This window comes from Oncorhynchus kisutch, linkage group LG9, assembly GCF_002021735.2.
Source record: "Oncorhynchus kisutch isolate 150728-3 linkage group LG9, Okis_V2, whole genome shotgun sequence".
NCBI classification, from domain to species: domain Eukaryota; kingdom Metazoa; phylum Chordata; class Actinopteri; order Salmoniformes; family Salmonidae; genus Oncorhynchus; species Oncorhynchus kisutch.
This window is the reverse complement of record NC_034182.2, coordinates 13,881,293-13,900,553: the sequence shown is the minus strand read 5'-3', so window position 1 is coordinate 13,900,553 and position 19,261 is coordinate 13,881,293. Positions and strand designations below refer to the sequence as shown.

The following is a 19,261-nucleotide window of genomic DNA, read 5'->3' as shown; positions in this document are numbered from 1 at the left end:
ATATTTTTTTATTGTTTTTGAAGGTCACTCTCAGATCAGAGACCAAGCCGTAATAATTGTAATGTCTTCAAAGGCAATAAAAAAGGAGAGCGAAATGATAAGTAGTGTTTTCAAGTAATTGTGATATATTTCATCAGCGGTCGGCAGGCCAGGTGTATGATGGTCTAATTATGTCCTGTGTGTCAGGAGAGAGAAGGCACTGTGTCTAGGCTATACATTTCCATGTTGTGCACTTTTTTCACTCCCTCTCTCTCCTCTCTCTCTCTGCCTGAGAAGGCAGGCAGCAGCCCCCCTCTCTCCTCTCTCTCGCTCTCCTTCTGATCAGCTCCTATTGGGCCTGTCTGAGAGGGGCTGCCTGTTGGTAATTGCCCGGTGACAACTGGAAATGATAGAATAATTGTCAGGAGGGCCGTTTTTTAATGGGCGACGGGGGCGATTTAAGTATGCATGAACAGGGCTTCGAGAGAGGCAGGGAAGAGCAGTGGCGGCGTTGTCTTGTTTATGATGCGAGCCTCTATAAACACAGTTGGAGTGATGACACAGATAGAAGCCCCTCTCCCCCTGTGACACCCCAGTCTGCTCCTCACCACTGCAAACAACACCAACAGCTTTCCTTCTCTGGCCACCAGACACTGTCTCTGACACTACTCCTCACCTCCAGGTAATAAAACCAAGCAACTCCAACTTCATCCATCCTTTCTCATCCTCCTCTCCACGCACCTCTCTCTCTCTCTCTCTATGCTATGTTTTATCGGTAGGAAGGCGGGCTGCTCGTCCAGTATTTAGCTGCTGTACTGTGGCTCGGGTTGTGCTCTGTGTGTTTCTGTGGGTTGTGCGCTCATATGCTGGTGGTTAATTGCTCTTGATGAGTGAATGGTCGGGCTGGTGATTAGTGTTTGACTGTGGACCTGAACGTGCTGCTTTTCAGAGCTCTTAGCCGTCTTAGTTTTGTGTCGGCTTCTTTATTTGACGTGCGCAGTTTGGGCTGCTGTTTAGGATGTTGTGTTGATGTGGAGTTTACTGCGTTACTAATGGGCAAATTATTGACAATTAAAATCAAGAGGTGAAAGTAATGTTTTTTTTTTCAGATGAGATTTTACTGGTCTAGTGGTGATTAAATAGAAAGGGCTTCCCCGCCACCGGGATTCTTTATAAGCTAATAAAGATCAAATGTGAACCAGTTGCAGATATTTGTTTTACTAGGGGGAGTCTTTTATTTGGAGTTATTTAGCTAGATTATTATTTATTTTTTAATGTGCAAGGAAGGATCCCAAACTTTATAGGGTATATCTCAGAACAGCATATTCATATAGAGCTAATCCTATAAGACAGGAGAGAGAGGGAGGGTCACTGAAATTATAAGCGGGCGAAATATAATTATCTTTATCAAAGGCGTGTGAATAATTTGTTTACTTAAATATTCATGACATGGAGTAAAGCATGGTATTGGGCTATTGTGAGTATATTATTAACATTTCATAGGTCTTTGTGCTGGAATGCGGATAGGCTTCCTCTTCATAATTTAATACCCAGATGCATAATGAGCTATGTGATTAGTTCACGTGGAGAATTGGCCCAACTCCATTTTGAAGGCAGATAATTTACATTGTTCTCCAGAGTCCTGAATATAATAGGTTATTTAGTGCAATAAAATTAAATGCTACACATTTTATATTTCAGCTTACAAATCCCCATGGCGATATTCTGTTTTGGAGATTCCCCCCCCCCCCCCCCTCTCCTTATTCTTTCATTCTATCTGTCTATCTCTCTCTCTCTCTCTTTGTGTCTCTAAGAAACAATGCATTTTGAAATTGTTTAAGTAAAACACATGTTTACCTACATGTTTTATTTAGAATGCACCGTGGCCAATTAACACCATTTATTAGCAGAACTGAGTATTTGTTTTGAAAGTTTAACCAATCACTTTGCTATGCTAATTGTGATGTAATTTAATTTGAGTCCCGTAATGATGATGCCGCTATTATCCACATAAATGATGCAGTTAAGCAGCACCACGCTCATTTGCATGTGCTTGAAGGGGAGAGCTGAAACGAGGCGGCTCCGGTATCACTTTGCTGTAATTTTCCACCTCTGTTCACTCCCGCCCTTTGGATCGTCCCGGGCTGTCGTTGGCTATTGATGATCAGCACCATTATCAGATAAAAAAAAAAATGTATGCCAAAAGAGGGTGCCAACTGATTCCTAGAATTGTAGGATGTGGAAATTAAATAATTGAGAAAATGCAAATGATTCCTAAACCGACGTATCAAACGTTAAGTGAAGTCTCCGTAGAAACGATTGATTTGTAAATATTCTTTCTTCTTCTTCTTCTTTTTTTTGGGGGGAGAGGGAGGGAGGGATGGGAGGGGGGAGTACCTCCTTGAATTCACATTTGCACATCAAAGTGGATCCTTTGTTGGGCGAGAGCTTAATTTTGTATCTATTGATTCCATCATCCATGGTTTGGACATTATGCAGATGGGGTCTAGAGTGATTAGCTGGCTGTGTTTAAAATGGAAAGTAGCTGTTGTAGCTGGTACTGTAGTGGGGCGGGTAGCTATAGCTGGTTGTATTTTTAAATCAATTCCTAAAAATCCTGAGAGAGGCAGGAGTGATCTCCGTTTGAAAACCTCCAGCTGGCTGTTTGGTGTGTGACTAAGCCACTGTTAAAGACTCCCTTTTATCTGGTTTTGTCCAGGGTTCGACTCTGGTCATTTTCTTCTGAAAATATGATTTTTCTCCTGACCAATCTCCCCTGTTATGGACCTAATTGGTTACATAAATCTTGTCTCGGTATGAATGAGAAATGTTGGGGTCTTGTCAAGTGTAATCTTCACCCTTATTTACCAATTCATTAAGATCTATCGATGCAGGACTGGTGAGGGGGAATGACAACATAAATCAGGCCGTGGACATAATGACCCTAATCAGCCAGAAATAACTGGAAACGTCACAATGAGCTATGTCTCTGTATCACTCTGGCTGGATCCCTCTCTCCTCGCTGCAGCTCTGCCCACTGTCCCTCCGTCCGCTTTGCCGTCATTCGCTCCTCTGTTCCCCCCCCCCTCACCTTCCCTCAGAAGAAGCCGTAAGCGCCTCTCTGTTGCTTGCATCAGTCAGAAAGTCCCATCTCACCTCACAGCTTGTTTTGTCTCAGGTCCCAGCAACAAAATCAGACCATGTCACGACAGATAATTACATCAGAAAAATGCAATGAGTGATGAAATATGCGTCGGAGGAGTTGGGTAAATAGTCCCTGGTAGAAAGATGGACGTACAGGTTTCCAGCCACCGGTGAAAGTTCTTTCTTCCCTGCTTCACAACGCTGCTGCGTCCTCTCTGTAGATATGATTGGAGCAGACAATGGGGCCTTCTATTTTATAGGTCAATTACTCGTGATTAAGCGGGCTATGTTAATTAATAGGAATTTCCCAAAATGCAAACGAGGGCCTAGCTTGATGAGCTTTCGTCACTGTCTGCTTGTGGTCGCCCACTTTTGTGCCATCTCCTCCTCCTAACAGAAGGAGGTGCTTGATGGGTAAAATGTAAATGATATGGGAAAAGCTTAAGAGGAGAACTTACGCACTAACCACACATGAGGACTTAGAATCTCCTCCTCCCGTCAGTGCTCTGCTACTGTGTATTACAGACCCAGAGGGAGATAGAGAGAGAAGACACTCTCCATACACAGACAGGTGTAAATCTCCATTGACGTCCGGAAACCTAAAGAACGTCGTGGATTTTCATCTCAGATATCATTAAAGACCAAGTTGAATATTTATTTCCCCGGGAACTTTTTTATGTTTTATCGTTGATTTATATTGAGTGTTTTCATATTTAAGGTGATTTGTAACCAATTGGATAATTAACTGGAACAGTTAGCCATTGTTTTGTATATTAAAACACGCTGTCTTAATGGAGTAAGACTGAATTATTTAAATGTACTTTAGGATATTTAGTACAGTGCAGACTTCCTTGGTTACGTTGGCACAATACATACATGCGCACACACACACACACACACACACACACACACACACACACACACACACACACACACACACACACACACACACACACACACACACACACACACACACACACACACACACACACACACACACATGCTCCCAGACACTTACACACACTTGCGTACTCTCCCCTTTATCTCATTCTTTCTGTCTAGTCTTCTTAATGTAAACAGAATAGAATTAAGTTCGGAACATTCTCTCCACAGAATGACTGGGATCGACTATTTATCGTCAGCTAAAATGATGAATTGAAATATGACTGAGGTTTTCTGAGCGTGGTCTCATTGTGCTGCCGATAATGACGTGTGATACCGTTTCGGGAGAATAATGTTAATCCTAAAAAAAGCAAAGTCTATTATTCATTCATATTCATCCCTTTTCCCGTTTTTTTCCCCAACCCCTGATTTTGTAAATATGATTTCTCCCCCTAAAGCAATCTCATCTTCTCGTTCCGTTGTGAGTCACTTTGAAATCCCTTTATCTGAAAGAGAAACCCTTACCATTATACACAGGTTTTTAGAAATAGTCATTAATGCTCTTTATGGTGTCCCTTCAGTGCCAAAAAGGAAGCTTTTATTTTCTGAAGCGGCTAGGTCTGCTCTGACTTGCCTATACTTAATCTCCACTAGTGTAGCTGTGTTGAACAGAACTTCAGCAGTGGCTGTTCTCTCCCTGATCCTGGCTCAATGCTTAGGGCTCCGGCAGAGGTAGCAATAAACCACAGTGACTTCCTTAGGCTGCGAGGGACGAGGAGCTTCGCTAGCGAATTACACCTCAAGCACAAACAAGCATCTTGGTCACGTGTAAGGGTTTATGTAAGCAACGAGCTGAGTGGTAACATTCAAATGAAATAAAAATGTTTTTTTTAAACTTATTTCTTTAGATTGTTATTTCAACTCGGGGTTGGTGTTATCATTTTCTAAGTGCCAGCTCAAAGCCAGTGTTTTAAGTGGTTGATATCTGTCATTTTGATTTATTAAGCAATCTTAAGTGTTAAATATTTGAGCATAGCCAGGGCCCGGCACTTCTTTATTTGGAATGTGTTGTAACTTATGGCAATGATTAATTAATTTCACTGGAGCACAGAATATGTGATTATTTAAAACGGTATCCATGTCTTGACTTGATCTGAACTGAAGGAGCCAACAGACGGTGAAATGTCATTTTTTGTATTATTTTTCCAGTGAATGTAACATTAGGAATTCCTACTACCTGAACTGTGAACTGATCATGAATAGACCTCTTGGATCACGGAGTTAGTGGTCAATTTGGTTTCTGAAATGGTCATCAGGCTTATTTAGACTGGAGTGCTGTTTCATATACAGTATCATGCAGGCACAATGAGAATGGATCAGTGTTCCTGACTGCAGAAAGACACTGCAGAGTGGAATCCTGAACACTCAGGCTATTTGAATCCTGGGAAAATCTCAAATGACACCCTATTCCCTATAGTGCACGACAAAAGTCCACTACAAAGTAGTGCACTATATAAGGAACAGGATTTCATAAGAGATGTGGTCTATGTGACACCCTGCCACCTCAGTTCAGTTTTGGGGCAGATGGAGACCTTTATGTGTCAAATAGGGGACAGTATAACACAGCACAGCTAGATAGATGGCCAGTGTTGTGTGTTTGGTAACTGATGAAGAGGGAGACATGTTAGTTAATGAGGAAACATTAGAGGTTAAAGCATGGTGAATGTGTGTGTGTGTGTGTGTGTGTGTGTGTGTGTGTGTGTGTGTGTGTGTGTGTGTGTGTGTGTGTGTGTGTGTGCGTGCGTGCGTGCGTGCGTGCGTGCGTGCGTGCGTGCGTGCATGTGTGTGTGAATTGTCTCTGTCCTCCCACATCAGTAGTCTCACTACAAATTCACAATCTCAGCCCGGAATGCGTTGTCAGGATTCTGTCTGTGATTCTTCACCTGATGGAAAAGACAGATTTGCACGGCGTAAAATTCAAGAGCAAACATTTACTCAGCCGGAGAGGAGTAGCAAGCAAGTCAACGTTACAGGGGGAAATAGACAAGAAAAGAGAAGTGACTTTAAAGATTCGCAAATAGTGTGTCTCTCTCACTGTATCTCAAATGATTCTCTTTCTATCAGACCCCGTAATAGGAACGTTGAAGTCATCCGTGATCTTTGACCTGCAGACGGATAAAATAAAGAGTTCCGTTTTCTCTCACCATCTCCCCTTAAACACTTTGTATGACTATTATTTTCCCTCCCTAGCTGTACACCTATAGTATTACCGGTGAATTACGCTGGCAATAACAGTCTGTGTCTGTGTAACTGATTCATATAATATGTGGTCTGGTACTTCTCATTGGAAGATTATGGCTTGAGGAAATGGCGTCAAATAGCTGGTGTGTTAAAATGCAGGACACTACCAATTTAAGGGATGTCAAACACACAGGCAAGGCAGACATCCCCGAGCCTTATTCACTCACTCATGCACTGTTCAACTCCTCCATAGCCCATAGACTCTGGATAGCGCTAGTCCAGTAAATATTGTTACTCTGGGTGGAGGACTAGATGCTTCCGGTCTAGTTGATTCTAGGACAGGCTGATCCCAGGGCAGACTGGTTGGTACCCCCGAGGGGTATAGAACAAGGGTGAGGACCTGCGATAGACATACACTCACATACACACATGTACGCCTAATGCACACACACACACACACTCACAGGCACGCACACACCGATACACACTTACCCTCTGGTGCCGTACGTTGTCACTATCCATCTCTCTCAGTGTGTACAGTGAGCCCTGACACTCCGGCAGTCACCACCACAGTCCGATCCTCTCTCTGTGGTCTGCAGCCAGGGTGGATCTAATTGACATTCTAATTGGCAGATTTGATTGCTGCCTTTAGATGGCTAATTAATTTGTCTCACCGCTGTCATTAAGGTTAAAGCACCATCTGATCTCGCAGAATATGATTAGCATATATCTGCATTGTCATTATTATCATTATCATCGGTTAGACACATGCACAGATTTTTGTGGAGGAGGGGGAAATTCTACCATTTTCATGATTAAGATGGTTATTGTATTAATGTTTTGCATTTCCTTGATTGAAATGATAATATGATTCTCCCTTGTTTCTCGTTTAAGCAACATTTGATAGGTGGATTCACCTGCTTTTAACCATATTTCTCATTCCAGTTCAGTTTTTCTTATGATTTATGAATCATTTTCAAGTAAATTACATATAGTAAATTGAACCTGTCTTGTGGGTTAATAAAAATCGAATTGGTTTAATTTCAAAATCCCAAATTTTGAGTTGAGTTAGGTAATGCTTCTCATTGTATTAACATGTCATTAAAATATCCTTATTTTTCCCTCATATATCTTCAAGTTTTCCTCGCATCCATCGCCCTTCCCCAAAAAAATCTCCATTCGAATTTTCATAAAATCCTAGTAAAGGCAATCAGGCAGTCTTTCTCTGAATATTTGAAACATTGGGCATGTAAAATGTATGACTAATTTGAATACTTATTAGCCGCATGATCTCGGCTGCTGCTTTGTGTTTCTTGGGCTGAGATTCATCACTGGTTTGGGTGTCACACATTGTGCCAGTCTTACCCTCTCTGCTATGTCCTTCTCTCTCTCGCGACACGCTCTCTAACACTCTTTCTCTCTCTTCCCCTCTATCTGCCCCCATTTCATGGTCTCTCCTTTTATGTCTCTCTCTGTCCCCCCATCTCTCTCTCTCTCTCCCCCTCCCCTGTCTCTCTCTGTCCCCCCATCTCTCCCTCTCTCCCTCCCCCCTGTCTCTCTCTCTGTCCCCCCATCTCTCCCTCTCTCCCTCCCACTGTCTCTCCCTCTCTCCCTCCCTCTGTCTCTCTCTGTCCCCTCATCTCTCCCTCTCTCCCTCCCTCTGTCTCTCTCTGTCCCCCCATCTCTCCCTCTCTCCCTCCCTCTGTCTCTCTCTGTCCCCTCATCTCTCCCTCTCTCCCTCCCTCTGTCTCTCTTTGTCCCCCCATCTCTCCCTCTCTCCCTCCCTCTGTCTCTCTCTGTCCCCCCATCTCTCCCTCTCTCCCTCCCACTGTCTCTCCCTCTCTCCCTCCCTCTGTCTCTCTCTGTCCCCCAATCTCTCCCTCTCTCCCTCCCTCTGTCTCTCTCTGTCCCCCCATCTCTCCCTCCCTCTGTCTCTCTCTGTCTCTCTCTCTCACACCACTAATGTGGCTGTGCCCTGTTTTAACAGGGAGTGTTTGTTCATAAGCACGTCTTGTTCACTGCTTATTTACTGTGGCCGGAGCAGCTGTCACCCTGCTCTGTGTAACTCCTGCTCCTGTTTGTTCTGCCCGTATCCTGTTTATCCTGCACCCTGGACATCCTTTAAAGACTGTCTGCTGTTAGCTGGCTTTGTGGCTGGGTCTGCCCCTCATCACACAGTTACACAGCCTGGCCCTGTCATTCGAATGGCATTTACTGATGTGAGAAGGCAGATATGTTAGAGGCAGAATCTGTTTCGTTACCTGAACTGTGAATTGATAATGTTTGGTTTCTGAAATAGTTATCAGGCTTTTGAAGACTAGTGTGCTGCTGTTGTATATACAGCGAGCTCCAAAAGTATTGGGACAGTGGCACATTTTTTTGTTCTCCAGTACTTTGGATTTGAAATGATACAGTGACACACAAATATCATTCCCCAAGACATGCTAACCTCTCGTCATTATTCACGATTCATTCAGGATTATCCTTAGTCATGGTAGTATCCACATTAATGTAGAAGTGTTTAGAAACATATTCTATTCTTATTTACAATAAAAGTGACTCCAAAATGACACAATACATTATTTAACATTAATTTCTATTGAGCACAAAACAATCAGAAACACAACCAAAACAAACAGCAAATGCATCCCACAAGCTTGATGTAATCATTGCGTGCTAGGAATATTCGACCAACTACTACACTTTTAACTACTTTAATACACAAGGGAATTTGTCCCAATACTTTTGGTTTCCTTAAACTTTGAAATGGTTCACCCAATATGGATAAAAATACCCTCAAATTAAAGTTGACAGTCTGCACTTTAACCTCATCGTCATTGAATCATTTCAAATCCCAAGTGCTGGAGTACAGAGCCAAAACCACACCAAAAATTCACTGTCCCAATACTTTTGGAACTCACTGTATCATACATGGAGATGGGATCTGTGTTTCGACTCAAGAAAGACACACTGCAGAGTGGCGTACAGTCTATGGGCAAATCTCAAATGACACCCCACCGTGCCTCCTCAGTCCGTTTGTGGGCATTTGAACCTGTATGTGTCCCGTTATTGACAGTATAACAGAGGAAATCTGTATTCCCACCAGATAAAGATGACCGGTGTTGTGTGTTTGCTGCATGATGATGAGGGAGACATGTTAGTTAATGAGGAAACATTAGGGGCTGTTAGAGTATCCCTTCTAAGGTCAATGTGTAGAGTGTGTGTGTGTGTGTGTGTGTGTGTGTGTGTGTGTGTGTGTGTGTGTGTGTGTGTGTGTGTGTGTGTGTGTGTGTGTGTGTGTGTGTGTGTGTGTGTGTGTGTGTGCACTGTGCACAAGCACGTACGTTTGTGCATGTGCAGGCATGTGTGAGTATGTACATGTATGTGCTTGTGAGTGAGTGAGTGATTGAGTGAGTGATTGAGTGAGTGAGTATGTATAGCATTTCTTTATCAGCATTATCTCTCAATCTAAAATCAGTCATGGTACAGGATGTTCTGAATCAAAACTTAGTATTAATTGCTCAGCCTAAGCACGTGACACAATTGGTGTATTTAATTTCAGAAAGGGAGGAGGGCAGTACTGTACCACCGCAGATATAAAAATGTATATTATTTGAATATGAATAACCATACATAACGATTTGAAATATAATTATTGCATACGGACTACATTAATGGTATAGACATGATATTTTATTGAAGCGAAACTGAAATATTAATCCGCAAAAATGATACATTTGAATTATTAGGTACTACCTTAATTAATATGCTAATTAGGGAGAGGCTGTCAAGTAGCGGGGCCCCGTCAGAGTGGCATTAGAGATGCAGAACACACCTCGAACAGTGTGTTTGTGTTGGGTCAGTCAGTGTGATCTGACTTATTTGATTTATTGTGAGGATTTCCACTGATCCTGGGCAAGACTCCACATTGCTCCAACCAAGCATTTATGCAGGGGAAATTATTTTAAATTATATATATTTTTTAAAGTATTACAGGAGAGGAGGTAATATGCATAATTGATGCTGTTTTTAGCACAATCATTAGTGATATTCGTGATATATATATTTTTTCCTCTCCTTCATCTCAGCGTTTCATATCTAATAGATTGCCGGTGAAATTAGTTCAATATCTTACATTTATTTGCCCATGTTCAAATTGCAGGCTTAAGTCTTCGTCTCGTCATCTCCCACTGTATGGGTTGATTGCAGTGCACGGACCAGTTTAATTGTGTCCCGTGGAGAACAGCAGTAAATGTTTTAAATGTCACCAAAATAAATTAATATTTGAGGTTTGATTAAAAAAGAAAGGAAAAAAAAATCTAGCCAATATGTGACATATGAGCTTTTTCCTCTATGGAAGCCTCGGAGGCACATTTTATTTAGACACAGCTAAGGGAGAGGAAGCCTATTATATCATTTATCACCGGGTGATACCATGTGATTTGGATCCCACCTCCTCCTCCTCCTCCTCCTCTACCACATTTTAATTTTGCATGATTAGCTGTGCGTCATTAAGCAACTTCGTTCAGACGAGACTCGCACTAAAATCCTGACAGAATCAAGACGGGGAATAGTTTAGGAGGGTCTGTGTCTGTGTGTGCCTAGACAGGGTGAGGATATATCAAGTGAGTGAGCATGTAAAAAAGAATGAAGTGTGCGTGTGTGGGACTGTGTGTGTGTGTCTGACTGCGTGTGTATTTGTATATATTTTTATGCTTCCCTTAGAAAAAGTATTTCTCTATTTAAAAAAATATATAATACAGTCATACATTAAGTGTCCCATACACATATATTCCCAACATGTGTGTAATGCAGCAGAGGCCCTATTTGTGCCTAAATTCTAGTGATTAAAACACTTATCACGTTTAGACTCTACACCTCCTTTACAAAGAGACCAAGAGGACGTGCATCTCTTTGTATTGCTTCATTTACACAATGAATGCATAATTCCTCCTGCATCACCCCCTCCCCCTCTTAAATGCTTTAATTTGCAGAGGGACCGGCGTTGATAATAATGGGAGCTTCAAAAAAAAAAAGGGGGGGGGATGAAAAGAGAAGAAAAAAGGGTTGTAACAAGAGCCTTAACTGGTGCCTCTTAATCACTTCTAGGTTTTAAGTCATGATGCAGGAGTCGGCCACAGAGACAATAAGCAACAGTTCAATGAGTCAAAATGGAATGAGCAGCCTGAGCAGCCTATGCAGCCAATTAGATGCTGGCAGTAGAGATGGAAGATCAAGCGGTGACACGAGCAGCGAAGTAAGCACAGTCGAGCTGCTGCATCTCCAACAACAGCAGGTAAGTTGTGTTTCTCCTGCACGTCACAATGCCCTACTGCTAGCACAGGGGACAGGCACTCTTTTTATGGAGATGACACTGTGTGTTTAGTATAGAAATGAGGTTGTGTTTTTATTTTTCTGCATTTTTTTGCGTGTTTACGACTGTTTTTATTGATAGTTGTTGATTGTGTGGTTGGGCATTTATGCGTTTGATTTTTGTCATGTTGCTGTTGAGGAGTACTTGTCTGGAGGTCGTGTAGTGTAGTTGTTGCTGGTGTTTTATTGTGTTTTCTGCAGTTTTTATTGATATTTGTGTGTGTTGAGAGCTCACTTCAGCTGAGGCCGTGTGTGTGTGTGTGTGTGTGTGTGTGTGTGTGTGTGTGTGTGTGTGTGTGTGTGTGTGCGTGCGTGCGTGCGTGCGTGCGTGCGTGCGCGCGTCCGTGTGTGTGCGCGTCCGTGTGTGTGTGATCGAGAGAGAGAGCGAGAGAAAGAGGGAGCGACGTACAGAGCCGGCTGCCGTTGTGTGTGAGAGCCCTGTGTGTGGTTGTGAGAGCCGTGGCTCAGCTGTAGCCACCAGAGGGCCTCCTAACTCGGTCCTATAGCCGCCCACTCTACTCTGCCACATCCCCGGGAGGCCTTTGACCAGGACACACTTCTTTAAAAGAACCAATCTGCATGATCTCTGTTCTGACTGCTGTCTCTCATCTGGCCTATGGAATTAACAAAGAATTCATACATTTTTGTTGTGTAAATGTAGGTGTGTTTTTATTTTGTTTTCTGTTGATGGGATTGACTTTATTGATTGCTGTGTGATATTTAGATGTTGACTGGGGCTGTTGTGTGGGAGCTGGGAGAGTCAGGCGCTGTTGGGGAGAGGAGTCAAGTGCTCGTGTCTTTTCATGGTGAATGATGGCTTTGACAGTTTGCCAAAAGAGCAGCGGTAGAGGTCGGGCTGTGCTTAAGGAGGCCAACGCCGCGGGTTGGGAACAATGCGTGTTTGCTTTTGTGTTTGGAACCCTGCGAGTGTGTGTTTGTGTGTGTTTGTGTGCGTTGTCTACTTGTAACGGTGTTCGTTTTTTTTGCTGTGAGAATGTTTCTATATTTTTACATGTGTGAGTTTGTGTCTGTGTGTGTCCGTGTTAGTGTTAGTGTGTGTCCGTGTTAGTGTGTGTGTGTACGCGCATGCTGGTGGAGGCAGCTGAAGCCCTGTGGTTAAGTTGTGCCGGTGTGTGTGTGTCTGATGGTGCGTGTGTGTGTGGTGGGGGGGGGGGGGGGGGGGCAGCCAGTGTAGCAGAATGAGGCATGTCCTGCAGTCCTCCCCCCCCCCCTACACCACGCCTAACCCCCCTGCCCCAGCTGGTGATTACAACAGCATCACGACACCATCGCCTCACCCCCTATTCATCATCACACTGCCTGTCTCTCTCCCTGCAGACGGCTGATTGGGGTCAGTTCTCTCCTTCTCTCATTATTCTTTTATGTTTTAACCTGTCCTACTGTGGAGGACTGCAGATACATACTGACCGTATATCTCACCATAGGCCTATATCGTGCTATAGGGCCCTGTGTGCCAAGGGCTGGAAATCTATCTGCGCTCATTCACTAGTGGCGGGTGTGTGGAGTAGAATAGAGGTGCTGGGACACATTTATATAAAAAATAAAATAAGTCAAAAGAGTAGAAACAATAGTCATCTATTTGTAAAAATGTTTTTATTTCAATGCCATTTTACAGACGTACTGTTATTATTTTCTAAAATATATGATCATATTACAATGATGTTTCATGTTATTATTTCACTATGATTATTTTCTTCTAGCGCTTAAATCGCTTCAATCTAAACAGATCTTCTAACTTTAGTCAGAAACTCATTTACTGACAGAGGAAGTCAGAAGCCATAAAAGAGAGCCACGGAGGGAAAGAGCAACGCAAGCATAAAGTATCCAGTTAAGTTGTTGAGACGGACACATTGTGAAGGGGAAATGTGGAGCGATGTGACAATCTTCTCCTGTAAAGAGCAGCTTTATTTCCGTGGAGAGACAGAGACATTGAAATGAGTGGTCCAGCTAACAGGTCTCCCGAGGCCTTTTTTAAACAGAGTCCCTTGTGCTGTTAACTTCACACACTTCCTGTTCTGGGCGCTGGGCTGACATCGCTCTCCCTCTGGTCTGGTCTGTCTGTATGGAGAGGATACCTCTACCTTGGTTACTATTGGTTAGCATAAGCTTACAGTTGTTTATGAGTGGTTAGTGGATTGGTATCAAGGGTTGTTTTGTGTGTGTGTGCGTGCGTGTGTGTGTGTGTGTGTTTTAACGTGATTTAGGTATGTGCTGATTTTTATCCGTACATACAGCACGGATTGTACTATACCGTGTGTGCATGAAAATGCTTATCTAAGTGTATTCCAGCACTTTTGAAGAGAGCCTGAGTTTAATTCTCTGACATACTGTATTGGGAATGACATTGAGTGTTCCAGTGGGCACAAAGGGAGCTGATAGAATCTCCAGTCTCTCATCATGGTGCTAGAGAGGAGGATTAATAAGCACTGATGAATTCTCCACTGTCCCTTTGGGTTCTGCTGTTCCACGGTCATCGCAAACACACCACCGACAGCTATAATTAGAAAGATGGCATTTTAGCATTGTCTCTTTTTTTTTTAACTCGTGTTGATTTTCTTGAAGGACGCAAATCAGCATGTACATGAGAGCTTTTTTACTTTTGGGCCAAAAAGGAGGAGGGAAAAGAAAAACATATTGTATTTATATGTGTACATGTTTTTAATTTGTAATTTTAAACTTTTCTTACCCAATCAAAAACAAGATAGCCTTGAGATGGTTTCCATGCTTGCGTTTGCATTAATAGGAAGGGATTAAAAACATTTCACTAAACAGGTGGATCGCTAAGGTCAATGTCATTGCCAAGTAATAAGCCTTTCTGAATAATAAATACGTCCGTGTCACAGCTGAATTTCAATCACACATTATGTCATCCTCTCATCACCATATTCCCAAGGTCTCCCCTAAATAGGCCTAATTTGATTTCAGATTGTAGATTAGATGTCCTGTGTATCTGATTGCAATTTGCCAGTTAGGCCCAGGTAGCCACACACTGATACATGTTACATTCAGCCTAATTACTATGCAAAACCATGATGATAAAAGCACTCAGAAATGTTGCTCGCGTGTTTTTTTTTAAATTAATTAAATCAACCTATGAGGCTGTGGTCGTACAAATGTATTAATATGCGATAAAAATGAGTGTACATGGTGCTCTGCATTGATCTGCTGGATCCATACCATAATGTACTTTAATGGAGCTGTTAGTTGATTGCAGTGGCCTATAATCTATATGGACCTTATCAGGAAAATGGATGACTGTAGAGGAAGGAAAGGAATAGTTATTATATTCAGATGAACTGTCCTGTTATGTCCTGTCACCTCAGCTCTAGTCCCCTGGCTGTCCCATACCAGTTTATCTGTCACCAGTACCTGATGCTCTGCCAATTTAAGGATTCCACACGGGCTTGTTTGAAATAAATCACTCTTGTTTGAGCTATTTAAAATTGTGCATTTCCATGTTTGCGAAATGTTTATTTGGCCAATTGTAAAAAAAAAAAAAATGTTTTAATCCCATAACACAAGGTGTCTTTTCACATCTGTGGTTCCATCTGCGGCTCCAGTGCCACTGTGTTTGTGAACATGTGTATGTGTGTTATATACATTATGGGAACATCAGCACATTCCTTACTGAGAACAGAGTTTAAACAGTCACTTAGTGTGTCTGGCCTCGGCTTGTTGGTTTTCACAAGTAAACACTCTCCATCTACTGCTGCAATACTAATGACAGAGAGCTCCCCCATCAGCACCTAACAAACAGACCTCTCTGTGTGTGTGTGTGTGTGTGTGTGTGTGTGTGTGTGTGTGTGTGTGTGTGTGTGTGTGTGTGTGTGTGTGTGTGTGTGTGTGTGTGTGTGTGTGTGTGTGTGTGTGTGTGTGTGTGTGCGTGTGTGTGTGCATGTGTGCGTGCGTGCGTGCGTATCAGGTGTGCAGGGGGCCACTGGGAGTTTTAATTACTGTCAGTCAGGAGGATGCAGGCTCGAGACGCTTGTACACAACAGCTTGCCAGGGCTTCTGTTTTCCTCACAATCCATATTCTGGGTCTTTGCCTATAGGGAAAATGGTGGAGGTGGAGGTGGCAGTGATACATTAAAAAGTCACTGTGATGTGATGCTGGATGCTGTATATATCTGCTCCATCCCAGCTCATCAGGACAAACAAAAATAAGGATCCCCCCCCCCCTCAGATGCAAATCTGGGCTTTGCCCTTGAGCATAATTGAAAGGCCTAATCACCCTGGTTCTCTCCCCTCTGGAGCCCGGTGAGGGAGGTGACTCTCATTTGCACTCTTACACAAAGAACCTCATTAGGTTTATCTTTACAGACTGGCCCGACTCGAGTGTGTAAATAACACACCTCGCCGTCAGTCTACCACAGACTACACTGTGTTTTCCGCCAGGTTATGATAAAGGGTTTCTTCTTGAAAATGGACAGTTGGAAAGAGAAGGCTGTTGTATGTAGTCATCGTTCTAAATGGAGATAAGAGTGTCGGTTTGAAAGGCAGAAAGTGACAGGAACCCACAGTTTATATCTTACCTATTTCTTTTTTTTCTCTCCATCACTGTTTCCACAGTCGAAGGATGGCCCGTGCCTCCCTGCTCCATGACCCACTTATTTATAGTGGGTAGAGCTATACATTTCATTTAGAATATTTCACTACTATCTCCCAGACGGTCCCTTAAGTACTGCACATACAGCCTGACATATAGACTCGTCCTTCTCCCCTCTATGTCGATGACACTCAAGATATAGGATGTGAATGACAGACAGGACGACGTTGCTGCTGTTTGCTCCCCTCCCCAGACAAAACAGGTGTATTATTCTTTTATCTTTCTCGTCACCCCTCGCTTCTTCTTCTTCTTCTTCTTTTTCCCCTGCTTTAAACCTGGAGTGTCCATCTGTGTTTAAGACACGTTACATGTGGCTTCGTGGAATTTACAGTGTGGCTCCCGCAGTAACTCTATTTCACGTCCTGGTCTCCTGAGACCCACGGAAATGTCAAGCTGCAAGGCTTTGAAAGAGAGACGAGGAGGAGAGAGGAATGGGGATGGAGGAGCGGGGGAGAGGAGAGAGACAGAAAGGGAGAGGAGTGAAATCTGCTGGAAACAAACACTTATGAGCATTTTATGCTTGAGCAGCTGGGTGCAATTGTGAGCGGTGCGCGTGTGAGCGGTGCGCGTGTGGGTTGAGGTGCATCATGGGTGGAACACAGCAGGTCAAGGGCAGGGGGGAGGACGGGGGGACCTGGTGGCAGGAGAGTGTGTTCACCGTGTCACCGACGGTGTCACTGCCCACACACACACACTCATGACAAGCTGCCACTCTCTCAGAGAACATGTGTTGATAAGGTCCAGAAAAGTAGTTAGCATTATATTTCTGAAGGTGCCATATTATTATGTGATGTTATGGTACTTAGCATTAGCAAGATGAGAGTAAGTGTAGGCTACATCCAAAACAGTAGTAGTGCAGCATTCATCTTACTCCATAGTGCTAGAATACTGCTAGGACTGCTGTGGGTTAGAGCCAGTGATTAGAGCCAGGGTTAACCTCTCTTTATAAATAAGACCCAGCCAGCCAGTGCAGGTCAGGATCAATGGCCACTTCACAACTCATTTCCTTTTATGCCTCCTAAACCGCCCTGCTCCGCTCCCTACGACCGGGAAATAAATAGTGCTCGATCCATAGTCCTGGATCCGTAAAGCCCCCGGCTATTGCTACAGCTCAATGCCCAACAATAATTTATTTGCAGATGGCTTTTTTTCCGTCTCTCTAAGAATGCATGGCAGATTTTTCACCCCTTAACAATAATTGTATTGAAACAGGCATTCTGTCATTGTTTGTTGCCCACTCCCCTGTCATTGACTAACAATAGACCAGCAGGTCGTTAATACGGCGAGGTGGAGTGGCCAGTCACTGAAGGTGCATACATAATGCCTGGGTTCGTGATGTAGAGTATGCTGGGGGGAAGGAAGTTTTAAAAAAAACGTCCTTAAAGATGCAGTTGTAGAGAGTAATGCATTGCCGCTTGCCTCACACAAGCGATTCCCCAAAGCAAGTGGCTTAGACGTTTGATAGCCTGCGACACCGCTATCCATTTAACAGAGCTTAAAAATAACACATATGCATATGCCCTACGTCTTAAGCTGACAACCAAGAGGCAGGATTTGCTAGAAGGCAGCTTTGGAGCGTTGTGAATTTAACAAGCATGTCTGGTATTACAGTTTCTCTCCGCTTTGGCCATGAATAGTCACAAATCAGCCTCCGAAACGCCTGCCTTGCAGTTGTTGTTTTTCCTTCCCTCCTGTAACAAATATTAAAATGATCCAAATCTTGTTAAAGGAGATGGCTAGAAGTAGGCAGCTCCAGTGTCCGCGGTCCTTAGCCCTTTTCTTAAACCCCAACAGTTTCCACAATCCGTTGACCAAACACCAGATGTCAGCTAGCAGTCTCTGCTTCTTATGTACGAACACTATCAGGTGACTCCAAACAGAATCTTCCTCCTGAATATGTGAATGGTCTGTTCCCCCCCCTGAAAGCTGTGGCTGGAAGCCTGCTAAGGGAAGGGATTGCTCATCATCCACCCACAGCCTCCCAACCAACGCTGTATACATATGTAGTAGGGGCCTTTTTCCTCTCTCAGCCGGCTGCTCTTCTCCTCTTCAGGGCTTTTCGAACAAACCCAGTAAATAAGCCCCTGCCTCACCTCGACCAAATACCCAAGAGGCTTTTCAAACAGACATACATGTCACTTAGCTCTGGCTTTACGGTCTGCCTTTCTCACTAGCGGGCTTTCGTTTGAAGCGCCCCTTGTTGGTCCAGAGGCCTTAGCCGCTGACGTTCCCGATCCATTTCCTCTCCTGTCATTCTGGCCCGGACGTCTTCATCACTTCGTCAGCCATTCTGGGTGTCTCTCTCGTCTCCTCTCGTCTGGTCTCGCCCCAGTTTAAGGGAGGCCATATGGAGGTAAGAGTAGAAGACCCACAGCAAAGGACCCCAGCCTTGCAGACCAGCCAGACCCTCTAAATGAAGCTGTTCTCTGTCCCCCATCCCCAGCAGCCTGCCAGTCCTCATCAAGGCCCTAACCACTGGTTATTTACCCGCACTGGGACAACTTAACTGGGGTTGAATTGATCAGTGAGAGCAGTGGGAAGCTGCTTCGTTGTTTCAGCCTGATAAGGGAAGGCTATGAGCATATGCAGAACATGCTTTGTGGTATGCGTAGCAGCGTTTCAAGCTTGAGTAGACACTAAGCTGATATTGGGTTTCACGCTTGAGTCTTTGTGCACGAGGCACCAATGAAAATGGGACGATTTGATTGTTTCTGCATATGCATTTATCAGAAGTTTACATGATAAATATACATTAGCTGAGTGACTTGGCCATGCGTGGGATTGTTTCAGTGATATTGCTGCTTTATGCGTTCACTTTCACCTGTTTGGACTTCATCATCCAATTCCCTATGAAAATGATAATCGTAATTTGCACAAATGTCACATTTTTGTACCCCAAACGAGTTTCTGGCGTTTGTCAGCCATGGGCTTTTGTCAATGTTGTTAGAGTGCAGAAATATTGCTTCTCCGGTGCAAGTTTTTATCATCCTCATAATTTCACAGTTGATTTCCTAT

General features: G+C 43.5%; 1 protein-coding gene across 13 annotated transcripts in view; it reads left to right on the top strand.

Moving 5' to 3' along the window:
• The window catches only part of LOC109896783 (forkhead box protein P2), a 112,221-nt gene that overhangs the window by 35,842 nt on the left and 57,118 nt on the right, over positions 1 to 19,261 (top strand). For 12 of the 13 annotated variants that reach the window (XM_020491132.2, XM_031831939.1, XM_031831936.1 and 9 more), the window contains exon 4: positions 11,356 to 11,542. The exons of the other annotated variant lie outside the window; for it this stretch is intronic. In XM_020491132.2, coding sequence (XP_020346721.2) covers positions 11,366 to 11,542 — 177 coding nt within the window. In that variant the 5' untranslated portion in view covers positions 11,356 to 11,365. The remainder of the gene's footprint in view (positions 1 to 11,355; positions 11,543 to 19,261) is intronic. 13 annotated transcript variants of the gene reach the window in all.